Source organism: Anser anser, assembly GCF_964211835.1.
Source record: "Anser anser genome assembly, chromosome: 3".
NCBI classification, from domain to species: Eukaryota; Metazoa; Chordata; class Aves; order Anseriformes; family Anatidae; genus Anser; species Anser anser.
The window spans coordinates 84,828,410-84,840,477 of NC_139722.1; the positions used below are offsets into that span (position 1 = coordinate 84,828,410).

Below are 12,068 nucleotides of genomic sequence, written 5' to 3' on the forward strand. Positions count from 1 at the left end.
ACAGTTTCAGCTGTAGAAATTTTGGCAATACTCCTTTCAGTCCCTCTGGAGCTTTCTTCATCCTTTTGAGCAAAGGAAATGTTTTCTCCATGATAACTACATCAGCTCAGAGCCCAAATAAGATGGAGATTCCTTGAATGAAACAGCCTTGTGTACATTCCTCTCCAGGCTGTGATCCTTACATCAACTCTTATCACCATCCTGAGGCAGAAGGCAGCCTTTCCTAGAAAAAAAGTCAGAATCACTACACTCTTCCTTTTCTGATTTAAGACCTAATATGCTACAGAGACACTCCATTTCTCTTGACATCCTCCACTCACTGGTACTGGTGTGTTTATTTATTTGTATGTAAACAACCTTGAAAGAACACCCCTCCCAGGCTTGCAGTATCTCCTCCACCTAGCGAAGATACAATCATCACACACACTAAAGCGTAAATAACACAGCAGCAAACCCCAGCCTCCCACCGGCAACAAGAACACAGATCAGTGCGAAATCACCTGAGCCTTGGGGACCCAAAAGGCTCCTGTCCTCCGGCTGCCTCCCCAGCCCTGCTCTGTTCCTGCTGGTGAATAACGAAGCTGCGGCTGTCCCCAGCAGTGCGGGATGCCCTTCCATACACGTTCACAAACAGAGTTCTTACAGCTCCAGGGCACAGATTCCAGCTCTTTTGGACCAAAAGCCTGTTTCAGTCAGCAGTCGCATTATGAAGATAACTGCGTAAATTTACTGGCACTCAAGGCTTCTAAGTAAACATTAAAATTATTAAAAGTGCCCTCCCCTGGCAATGTTCATCCCAGAATCTTGCTCTGTGTTTTCAGAAGGGAACAGCCTCAGCCATCACTGCAGCACTTCACGCTGAGTACCTGACTGCTATCCAAAACTTCTTGGTCACCCAGTGGCACCTGGACTTTAGATACAACATCAGATGCTTTCCAGACTCTCACTCTGCCTGAGTGACTTCTAGGAAATTTGGATGAAATTATTTACTGTAAATTGATGTCATTGCCTTACTGCAGCTCATACTGTGTGATGAAGACAGTAATGAGGCTAGTGCTGGTTAAAACGCCCAATGTGACTAATTGCATGGGTGAACATTTCTTTAATACAGACAAGGTGAAACAATCAAATTAAAATGTAAAAGATTTTAAGTACTTTGAAGAGCTCTACGCATAAAGAGGCATCCTGCTGGGTCTGCTGTGAGGGAAACCTCTGAGAAAGGGGCAGTGAGGAGCAGTGGGGGCAGACTGAGAGTGTCTGCCTCCTCTTCCACCAGCACAGACTTTTGCCAAGTATCCATCTTTCTACACTGCAGTTATGGCTGTTACATTAAATCAGCCTTGTCAAACCGATGCAGATTTATGTCTGAACATTTCCACCAGCTTAAAGATGGCTCACTCCAGTTGAACCTGCTTATACAGGGGTACAAGCTACGTGGGCACAGGCTAACCACTACAAGGCAGCTTTAAATCCAGATAACCACCCAAGAAGGTCGTGCTGATGACCATTTATGTTAAATTGGTAAAGCATTCACAAGTAGACATGCCCTCTCTAAAGAATAAAAGAACCTGCTTTCTGTTAAACTTGGTAGCATAGGGAAATGTATTCCAGCCTGCCATGCTTTCCAGCAGGGAGGAAAAAATGTCTATCAGTTGCTGCCAGCCAGCCTCAGAAGCTGTGTTTGTGTCGCTAGCTGCCAAGGTGTGGGATTGGTTTCCTTCTGTCATGGTGTTTGACAGAATAATTATGGTTCAGAAAAGAGCCGCATCATGAAGGCAGAGGGTGAGGGCATGCTGCTGAGCACAGCTGCCCCTTGCTCGTGTTGCTTCCAGGGACAGAGACTCCCGAGGTTCCCTTAAGCTGCGAGTATGCCAGCCCTGAAAACCACACAGCAGTTCTTTACCCAAGCCTGCCTGTGTACGCAGCCAGGCTGTGGGAGCATGGAGTCATCTACCTCACGCTGACTTCTGTGCTCAGTGACGCTCATCTGTTTAAACCCGAACGAAGCTCCTTGCACAGCTCACCTGGAGCACCAGCCTCACGGTGTCCCTCAAGCCTGAACATCCCTTGGGGGGCAGACACGAATGTGGCAGCCCTTTGGGTCCAGCCACGAATCCTCCTGGACTCCCCTGATGTAGCCAGAGCATTCTGCAGTCAGAACAGGAGGTCGTGAACAAGCCACAGGAAAACTCGTGGTGAATGGGAAAGGGCAACAAGGGCAGCCTGCACCTTTCTTGGCCACTCACCTGCATCCATAGGAGGTGCCAGGTCTAGCCGTGGCTCTCCAGCTGCCAGCGAGCTGAAGAGGTGGGTACAGGGACCGAGCTGTGACTTTCAAGGCAAAGAGAAATGAGAGGCAGGTAGCAAAGAGGTACGAAAGGAATGGCAGGCAGATGAGCCCGTCATCAGCCCTCTGTGGCTGCTTTACAAAGAACATGGATGCAGTGACATAGTGGAGAAAAATGAAACATTAAATCTTTTGGAAATCTGCATTTACCTTTAACCCCAAGCTTGGTGATAAACAGAATGTATGAAATGTTTGGAAAAGTGTTGAAAAAGACTATCAGACTAAATGGATGCTCACAGATCTGGAGTGCCTACCGCCACAAAAATCTCAGGAACATAGTGGGGTGAGACCTGTGCCTTAGCTTATGATGAATGTAATTCTCTGTTGTTTGAGCACTAAGTTCACCACAGATGAGCTGAGGGGCAGAAAGAAATGCCCGCTGCTTTTTATACAGTGCTTCATTTAAGGCATTTACACATTCAGTACTTCGACAGGCTAGCGCCTGTGATGCCAGCTCGGTTGTTGGTCTGTACTGCTATAAATTGCTCCCGCAGCAAGGAAGGATGCAGCATAAAAATGTGATGATACAAACACTTCACTGTTTGTTGCTCAGGGCTGCCTGTTCACTTTGCTGTGTTATCTCTGCCTGCCCCCCCTCCCACACCATCTGCATCGCGTGCCTGTGTCCCTGGCTCCTGGGGCAAAGCACGCACAGTAGCTTTGCGCTTGCTTCCCTCCTACAGCCACTTTGCCAGCTTTCTAACTGTGGCACGTGCTGGCCTATGTTCCTCCTGTTAATACCGTTATTTCTTAGTATGATTTAATACCATCTTCTCCCCACTTCTATCTAAAGATTTCTGAGCATAGTTCTTTGGAAGACACATTTTTCCTTGCCCCCTGAGACAGTGAGGAGGGTGTCTGATGATTGTTTAAAAGGACTCTTTTGCCCTCTGCGATCTCCAGCCGGCGTCCTGGCATTCGGGACAGCATCGCCGGCATTGTGCTGGGGCCAAGTCCGAGCAATTCAGGCTGCTGCAGGCCCCCTCAGCACGGCTCCTCTGGCCGAAGCAGCCAGCGGCCGCCTTCACTGGGGGCTTTGGTCCCAACCCACAGATGCTGGACGCTGCTATCGCGTTATCCGGGAGGCGGCTCCACCTAGCCCAGCACGGCAAGCAGTTGATGGCTTTTCCACGTGCCTGCAGAGACAACAAGGGTTTCCAAGTGAGAAAAAGCTCACGTCTTTCTCCTTTTGAGGCTGAGACTCTGGCTTTTGTTACTCCAGCATTTCCCTCTGTTGCTGTTCTGCGTAAAATTTACATTGGTAGGGCTCAGCACTTCGGGAGCCACAGGTACCCGCCATTTCATTTTTCAGACTTGGTCTTAGTTTGGAGTTGCAATGAATGCTTATTGTGTCTGAGTAACAGAAAATGGGATTCTGTCAAATTCCAGTATTTGAATTTATGAACTTAACAGAAATTGGCTGCAGACTTGTCATTGCAATGCATCCCACTGCACAGAACGACTGTAAACTTCTCCATGCAACCCTGCTCTGTGAGTATACGTACGTGCATGACACCGCATCCTTTCTTACTCATGAAACACATATCAATATTGTATTAATAAGTAGGCATCGATTTTCTACTGAGAACATAAAGATTTATGAAAGTAGGCAGTGCTGTGTGGCAGAAACTATGAAAGCAGTTTCTAGAAAATCTATGAAGTACTTTATATTTGAGATATGGAAAAAATTTTCCATTCCAAGTAAATCCAAATAGACAGTCCTTTGTGAATAATAGATTGCTTTCATATCAGGCAAGGGCAAGATTTAAGGGCATCTGGTTTGCGACAGAATGCAAATCTTGGTCCACATTTGAACACAAATGGCTTCCTTCTACATTATGGAGAGATTCAGGGAAGCTCCCAGTGGAGCAAGGAAAGTACAGGCTAAACACCTGCGCAATGGCCCTGAGGCAAAAGGGCTAAGCTAAGGAAACAGGGTGACATACTCCTGTCAGGCTGACAATAAAACTCTCTGGTGGTCTTCAGAGTAGGAAAAAGGGTGTTTAAAATGTACTGATGCAGATGTGTTGGTAACAGCAAGAAGCAGAATCTGTAATTAGGACCATTTAGAGAGTTCCCTGTCTGTATTCCATCTCCCAGAGCTAGGGATTGTAACAGGGCATGAGATGTACACGTCCAGTGCTTGTCTTTTTTTATGCTGACACACAAGGTCAATCTTAGGACTTAGAAATTCTGCTACAGAAAATACCTCAGAAACCAGCTCATGCAGAGGAAATGCCCAGTCTTATTTCTCCATGATATCATACTCAACAGTTGTCAAGAACAAGTAGAAAAATACACCCCTGAAGCCTGGCATATCCCAGACAGTACAAAAGAAGCATTACGTGCAACATAATCAGAAGTACAACTGCAGTCCCTGTATCTGATTTCTTCCTGTACTGCATGCATCCTTAAATCCTGCAGAATACGCAGGCTGTGGCTGTGTGTGTTTCTGCTGATGTGTGTACTACACAAAAGGATAAAGGACTTGGTGTGCTCTTAACAGAGCTTTCTGCTGAAGTGTTCCTATACTTCAGCAAGGGGATGGGAACAAGAACTGGAAAGGTTTTAGAGAAGAAATATGTCAAACTAGAAAAGTCCTGGTAGTTTTATTTGTTGCCCTCAGTAATTAGCTGTTTCTATCTTTATAATTAATTTTTTTGTCACTATTACCACAAATGCCTTCAATTTCCTCTGTCCCCCAATGGCCTCTGAGTCATTAATATTCTGCTTTAAGCAAGTATCGGAGCTGTCATGAATTTCAAATCTCCCCAAGGAAGCTTTTTAAAATTGTAAGTAAGACCTGATACTGAGACTTATTAGCACCAAACTTGGAAACAAAGCTTCTGTGCAGGCAGTGACGACTCTTCAACTTACAGTTGCTGTCACCTTTTTTATCCTGAGATTTATTATAAATGTGAATACCTCAAAGGATTTCTTTGATGCAGCCAACATTTCCAGCTCTCATAAACTGCTGTTTATTGATAGAACTGGGATGGTGCCAGCATCTCAGATTTGAGTGATGAAGCTGAACTTCTAGGTCAGATTTAATTGCACCCATACTGAGATCTGTTCAGAAGAAATCCACTGAAAGCGTCAGAGTGATAGTACACCAGAGCAAATGCACTGCTGTATGATGAAACTGGAAATGTGTATACTAGCTAAAAGACAGGTTATAAACTCCATAGAGCTGCAATATCTAGATCGAGATCAGATGCCAGACTCAATGCTTTGAGACTGGCTCTTGTTTGAACCTCTCAAATGATGCCTGCATCCAACGCTTTTGCTCCTGTCCACTTACCTATTAATGTCTGGACAACTCCATTTTTTTCAGCCCTGTGTCTGGAATTAACACCCCCAGCTGAAGAGTAAATCTAAAATTATCTGCAGATCAGAAAGTCCTTCTTCATTAACCTACCACAGTGTCCTCTGCAGCCACAACTATTTCTAGGTATTTTAAACTAGTAAATCAGTCTGCACTTGGGATCACACAGGTGCTAAATCACCTTACTGAAGCTCACTCCAGAAAGGGTAAATCTCCCCCCCTGCCTGAACTTAGAAAAGCTGTAAGGAAGGAAGGTCCCAGTGTGAGATGATTACTAGAACCTGTAGCAGAAGTTTGAGCACCATCGTGGCCCCGTCTAACAGCTGTTCTGAACTGCTGGTGTAAGTGATTTGCAGCACAAAAAATAGGTAAACTTGAAATAGAGAGGCAGCTATGGAGGGAGCTGTGTGTCAATGGTGTGCTGTTGACACTGCTAACTAAACATCTTTCCTTGGTGACACATGGAGCAGGAGTTATGAGAGGAAACCTCATGAACTTCCACACAAGGGAGCCCAAAGAGAGGGAGAAAGCGTTGTACTTCGATGCTTCTCAGAGCAGAAGGTGTTAACCCAGAGACAGGGTTCTTAGTAGGGCTTCTTGCTTGAGTTATACCACAGCGTCTTGTTCTTTGGCCAGCACAAAATAACAAGAAACGCAGAGTTTAGCAGAGAAATCTCTCCAGCTGGAGATTTTGGTGCATCTCAGCTTCCAAAAACTCACAGTTCAGCAAAGCCTATTTTGAATGACCCAAACCACTGATAAACACTGTCACCTGTCAGGAGGGAGAGACACCTGAGCGCCAACACAGCTGTCTCCTAAGCCTGGCCGTCAGAGCCACGCAAGACTGAAAGAACAGCTCTCTCAGAGCCACCTTAATGGCTCCCCCAAACCTGAGAGGTGAGAAGATGGCAGTTAGCTGCCGAACCTCCTCAGGCTGGGCAGGCTTGCGTGTCTCAGCACACCCCGAGCCCCTTCCCTGACTAGTGGAGCTCTCCCTCCGCACCAGCCAGGACCCTCCTGCTCCCACTCCAGCCGCCAGCTAAGGACAGAGGGAGCCGGACCCCGCGCCGCCAACGGCCGCCAACGGCCGCCAACGGCCGCCAACGGCCGCCAACGGCCGCCAACGGCCGCCAACGGCCGCCAACGGCCGCCAACGGCCGCCAACGGCCGCCAACGGCCGCCAACGGCCGCCCGTCCGTCCTTGCGGCCGCCCGCAGAGGGCGCCCGCCGCCCGCGAACGCCGCCGGCCCCGCCCGGCCCCGCAGCCGCCCCTCAGCGCTGCGGGGCCGCCCCGCGGCCGTGTCCCCGCATCTCCCCGCGGTCTCCGTCAGCCGCCGCCGGCCGGTGCCGGGCTCTGCCCCTCCCGAGGCCGTCTCGGCAGGGGCTGCCCCTTCGGTGCGGCGGCCGGCAGGGCAGCTGTGCGCCCGCGCCGCGTTCCTTCCCCCGGTGCCGCCTTGTCGCCCCGATGGCGGCCGCCCGCGGGACAAAACACGCGTGGCAGCTGTGCGTGGCGGCAGGAGCCGGGGGCGTCGCCTTTGTGCGCCGCCTTGCGCGGCTGTTCGGCGGCACGGGACGCAGCCCGAGGTGGCCGGGCTGCATCGCTTGTGGCAGCTCACAGGGCAGCTTTCTTAGCAGGAATGGCCGCTCCGCCGGCTGAGCGAAGTTGTGACAGCGGAGCAGCTCGCACACCTCTCCTGCCGGCACGACACTGAGAGGGACCGGGGCACCGCTGGGGGCTCCCCACGGCCCTCACAGCCGTGAGGGCGCTGCGGGGCTGCACTGCTAGGGGATAGCAATAGGAGGCTGCAAAGGGGGTGCGGGTCCCCCGCGCGTTCTGCCCTCTCTATCGCATCCCCCCTGCTTTGGCGGTACCAGGGGGTCTGGCATTCGGCTCTTTATGGCATCCGTTTCTGAGAAAATCACCAACTTGCGGCGAGGAGGAAGATCTATCACAAACGATTGTGCTGTCTGCAGGGCTCGAAGTGAAAAGGGAGCTGTATGTAACCAGATGCACATAACCCACAGCCTGCAAACAGAAATCATAATCGTAGGGAAAGATTAACAGGGAAACAAGCCTGTAGAATTTTATTGTTAAGAGATCAATTTATTACGCCCTCGGCTGCGAGTTAAATTAATACACGCAGAATTACAGCACGGCAAAGGGATGCCTGCGCCCGTCGCGGGGAGAGCTCGCTTTTTCTTTCGCAGTTATTTAGGGAGGACTGGGAGCACTTGTGAAGTCATGTCCATGAAAGCCCCGAACAGAAGCGAGTAACCAATAACTGCGGTGCAAGCAACAAGGTCCCCCCCACCGCCGCCCGCCCTTCGCAAGAAAAAGGGGGAAAAAATCGCCGGTGCCAATCAGGGCGCACCGCAAAATCGCAGGGACCCTCCCCGGCAGCGCCTCGGAGCCCCCGGCCCCTTCCCGTGCGAGGCTGCGGGCACGGCAGGAGGAGGAGGCGGCGGCTCCTCCCAGGGACCGGCTCCCGGTATTTTTTGGAGGATTTGCTCGCAACTCGGCTACGGACCTGAGGGGGGAACAAGTTGCCGCCGTAGCGGGGGCGGGAGGCTCCGCAGCCGCCTCGGTGCGCTGCGACTGCGGCGGGGAGCCGAGCCGAGCCGTGGCACCGGGGGAGCGATGAGGCAGAACCGGGCGGCGGAAAGCCCCGCTGCCGAGCCCCTCGCCGAGGACTGACGGCGTTTCGGGGCTGAGCCATCCCGAAGCGGCGGAGGCGCTTCCCCGGGACCGCGGGCGCCCTCGGATGCGGGCTGGGGGGCCGCTAGGAGCCCCCAGCCCCGGCGCGCTGCCGAGCCACCATGACCTCGGTGGCTGGAACCAAGGAGCGGGGCGCAGGCACGGCGCGGAGCAGAAAATACGGGGTAAGTTGGGGCCGTGACCGGCCGGCACGGCTCGGGGCGTGGGGGGGAGCGGGCTGCCGGCCCCGCCTGACCCGCTGCTCCTTCTCCGCTGCAGGTGACCGAGCCCTGCTCGCCCACCAAGCCCGGCGCCCCCTTCTCCCCCGAGAGCTGGTACCGGAGGGCTTACGAGGAGTCCCGGGCCGGCAGCCGCCCGGCCCCGGAGGGAGCCGGCTCGGCGCTGGGCTCCTCCGGCACGCCGTCCCCCGGCTCCGGCACCTCGTCGCCGGGCTCCTTCAGCGGCTCGCCGGGACCCGCCTCGCCCGGCATCGGCACCAGCTCCCCCGGCTCGCTGGGCGGCTCGCCGGGCTTCGGCACCGGCTCGCCGGGCTCCGGCAGCGGCGGCGGCTCCTCGCCGGGCTCCGACCGCGGCGTCTGGTGCGAGCACTGCAACGCCCGCCTGGCGGAGCTCAAGAGGCAGGCGCTCAAGCTCCTCATCCCCGGGCCCGTCAGCAGCAAGGTGAGGCTCGCGGGGTGTGCTCGGGCTGCCCGCTGCTCGGGCTCGTTGCTCTTGCCCGTCCCTTCCTCCCGGTTCGCGTGGGGTACGGCAGCCCCGTCCCCGGGGTGCGTGGCAGCCCATTGAGATTGCCCCCTGCCGCCCCCTTCCCCTGCATCACTGGTGGTTTTGCACTGTGGTTTACCAGGTGGGTGCTCTCGTGCCCGCTGAGGGGTGGGCAAGGGTGGGGATGCCACATGGGAGCCGTGGCACCCTTCCCATCCTGCTGCCGTTGATCCCTAAGGATTTACAAAAGGGCCTAGCACTTAGCAGCCAGCCTAGTGGCAGGGTGCGTATGGTCTGGTGACTGCACGGCCAGGTGCGGCAGAGACCCTCCTGTACTTCAGATGAGGCATTGACATGCTGTATGAGCCCGAAGGTCAAATAGGGAAGCTGTGGCAGACCACGACGCTGAACCCAGCTTTCCAGGGTGTTGTTAATGTAAGGACGACTTGGTGATGGTGTTCTCTACAGAGAAATGGTAGATGGCGTTCTTTTCTTTTTAAGAAGACCTAGAAGTACTCTAAGCTTCTGCACCCAGAGCATTGGATTGAATAATCCAGTGCCTAAAAAGTATGGAAGCGTTTCTGAAATCCATCCTCAGGTTGTAAGAGCTGATTGATCATGGGTAGGAGCTGAAAGGCTTTGGAGAGACCAGACTGACAACAGAGGCAGACATACTCTGGAATTCCCTGATTAAATTTTATTTTGCATTTTTTTCCTGTTTGATTTACGTATAAAGATTAAGACCAACAGCCCTCGAAGAGTCCCCAGTAGCCAGCCCTTGGCTGACCCCATGCTACCAAAACAGTGAGCGTTGGGCTCCTCCATAGCAACCCTGTGAGCGTTGTATTGTGAACGGGTCTACAGCTCCCAGAACATAATACAATGCAATTTTGTTTGCCCTGTTGGGTTCAGGTGCTATCAAATGGTAATATTTACTCTTCCACTTCAAAGAGTTTTCATTAGTGGTTGCGATAAAGAGGTATCATGGAAAACAGCCGAGTGCTGAGAAAGGGTCCTCAGTATTACTGTTGTTATACGCCCCATTATTTATTTATGTGCTGTTTGAGAGGGAGTTGGTGCTGTCTTGAACAAAAGACTAAAGGGCTGGTCATTACCTTGTCTCAAGAGCTGGCTTAATTGAATTCATGAAAAGGAAAAAGGGAGAACCATAAAAATTGATATCACTAAATGGATGGTAATGGTTGGTTCCATGGAAGGGACTCTGTACCAAAATGTTTACAAACTTGAGGCTGTGTGGTTTGGCAGTGTTTACCAAATTCTCCAGAAGTGAGTATACTACGTGGGAAACTGGATACAGATATGGGAGCTATTGGAACAACTGAAATTGACCATGGGGGTAAAATATAAGCAGCAAGGCTTCGTATCCCTTGCAAAGTGTTAGCAATAAACCACTTTTGCAGTGACGTAAAGATGTGTGCAGGATTTTCTTGTTATAACAGTGGTAGCTGTTGCCTGTCCTAGCCTTCCAGAGATGTTCCCCTCCTGTTACTGTTGTTAATTGTTCTGTTGTTCAGAGTTCAGCTGATGGTGTTGACCAGGCCAGTCTCTATTCACATCAGTACTAATCCTTACTACTTCATTTTCCGCCACCTTATCCTATGCTCTTTTCTAACACCTCTCTTACAAGCCTTCCAGTTCTGTAGGTCTGCCCCTTACAAAACTTTCTATTCAGTGTGTAGGTGTGGAGTTAGGGAGGAAGAAGGAAGCATGAGTAAGGTGGTTTCTGAGGGCTGTGGTGACCCTCTCCCCTATTCTCTGTGCTTAAAAGTACTTGCAGGCTCAAGCCTCTTGAGGTTCTCCAGCCTTTACCATGCAGCTCTCTTGCAAATGGTTGTTACCTGGCTGTGGCTGTTGCAGAAACATCCATTTCTCTCATTCTTTCCATCTTTACAACTGTTAGGAACTTCTTGGGCTTCCTGCAGAGGCAGCCCAGCACAGTGAGTCTTTGGTCTAGGTGGTGTAGAATAAAGGTATCACGACTACTGCCAATGACTTCTTAGGACTGGGTATGCGAACTTGTTACTGGCATCCACTAGGCAGCCTTATCGGTGTCTGGCTGGGGGACAGCAGGGTGTTGGTGTGGGCTCTGCCAGCTCAGCCAGGGCCTGCTTGGTGCAGTGAAGCACCAGGACCCCTGTACTGGGAGATACACGGTGCTTTTAACAGTGCAAATGGCCCTGTGTCTGGGGAAAGCTTGCTTCTGTTTGGATTGAGGCTGGAGCCTACTGTGCGGTGCTAGTGTGGCTAGCATTTATCAGGGTCCTGTGAGGTACCCTTTTGATTGCTGCTGTGGGAGTAGGTGTTGGGGTGGATCTGGTCCAGCCGTTGGGTTGGGTGGAAGAAGGAACTGATCACGTTCTTGAGCCTGGGTGTTCCCTCCAAACTTGCAAAGCATCTGACAACTCAAGACTATGGTGTCCAGTAGTATTACCAATTAGTTGTGTCCACCTTTATTAGAATGGAGCACTTAAAATGTCAACCTTCTTTCAGTCAGCTAGGTCTTGGTTACTTGCCTGACCACTCTTGTTGGTGCTGTTGAAGATGGCCTAGAGATGTCATTAGCATAATAAATCAGTGGCACCTGTTTCACATCTGTGTTGTAGTTAGGGATGCATAAAACCCTGGGTACTGTGTATTGCAGAACAAGCAGAATGTGAGGGTATCTGTGTTTTGACACGTATCTTATAGCAGATATTAGAATTTGCAGTAACCTATCTGAATGTGAACATACATTTGCTTTCCACAGCGTATAATCATGTAAAGGTTTGTCTGTATGTGCAAAGTGTAACAGTACACTTAATTGCTGCATAAACAGACCAAGCTTTATGCATGCAGCTATGCACTGAAGCTTTTCATTTTGATACAGAAAAAACAACACGTAACCTGTCGCAAACTGTGCTGACTAGCTCGTTGTTAGTGCTGAGGTGTAGAGCTTTCAGTTCCTAATGGAAGCATTT

At 51.2% G+C, this 12,068-nt stretch overlaps 1 protein-coding gene and 1 long non-coding RNA gene across 3 annotated transcripts in view; one reads left to right on the plus strand and one right to left on the minus strand.

The window, feature by feature from the left end:
- Positions 1 to 1,753: 1,753 nt before the first annotated feature.
- On the minus strand, positions 1,754 to 6,794 carry LOC310897403. The gene is made up of 3 exons (XR_014582316.1): positions 5,649 to 6,794; positions 2,247 to 3,483; positions 1,754 to 2,148 (listed from the first exon to the last, which is right to left on the minus strand). It is a non-coding gene; the product is annotated as an uncharacterized lncRNA (long non-coding RNA).
- Positions 6,795 to 6,990: 196 nt separating this feature from the next.
- Positions 6,991 to 12,068, plus strand: part of KIF26B (kinesin family member 26B) — a 293,769-nt gene continuing 288,691 nt past the window's right edge. Inside the window, exons 1-2 of one of the 2 annotated variants that reach the window (XM_083830351.1) lie at positions 6,991 to 8,552; positions 8,647 to 9,048. In XM_083830351.1, coding sequence (XP_083686477.1) covers positions 8,490 to 8,552; positions 8,647 to 9,048 — 465 coding nt within the window. In that variant the 5' untranslated portion in view covers positions 6,991 to 8,489. The remainder of the gene's footprint in view (positions 8,553 to 8,646; positions 9,049 to 12,068) is intronic. The other variant, XM_083830350.1, reaches the window with a different exon arrangement.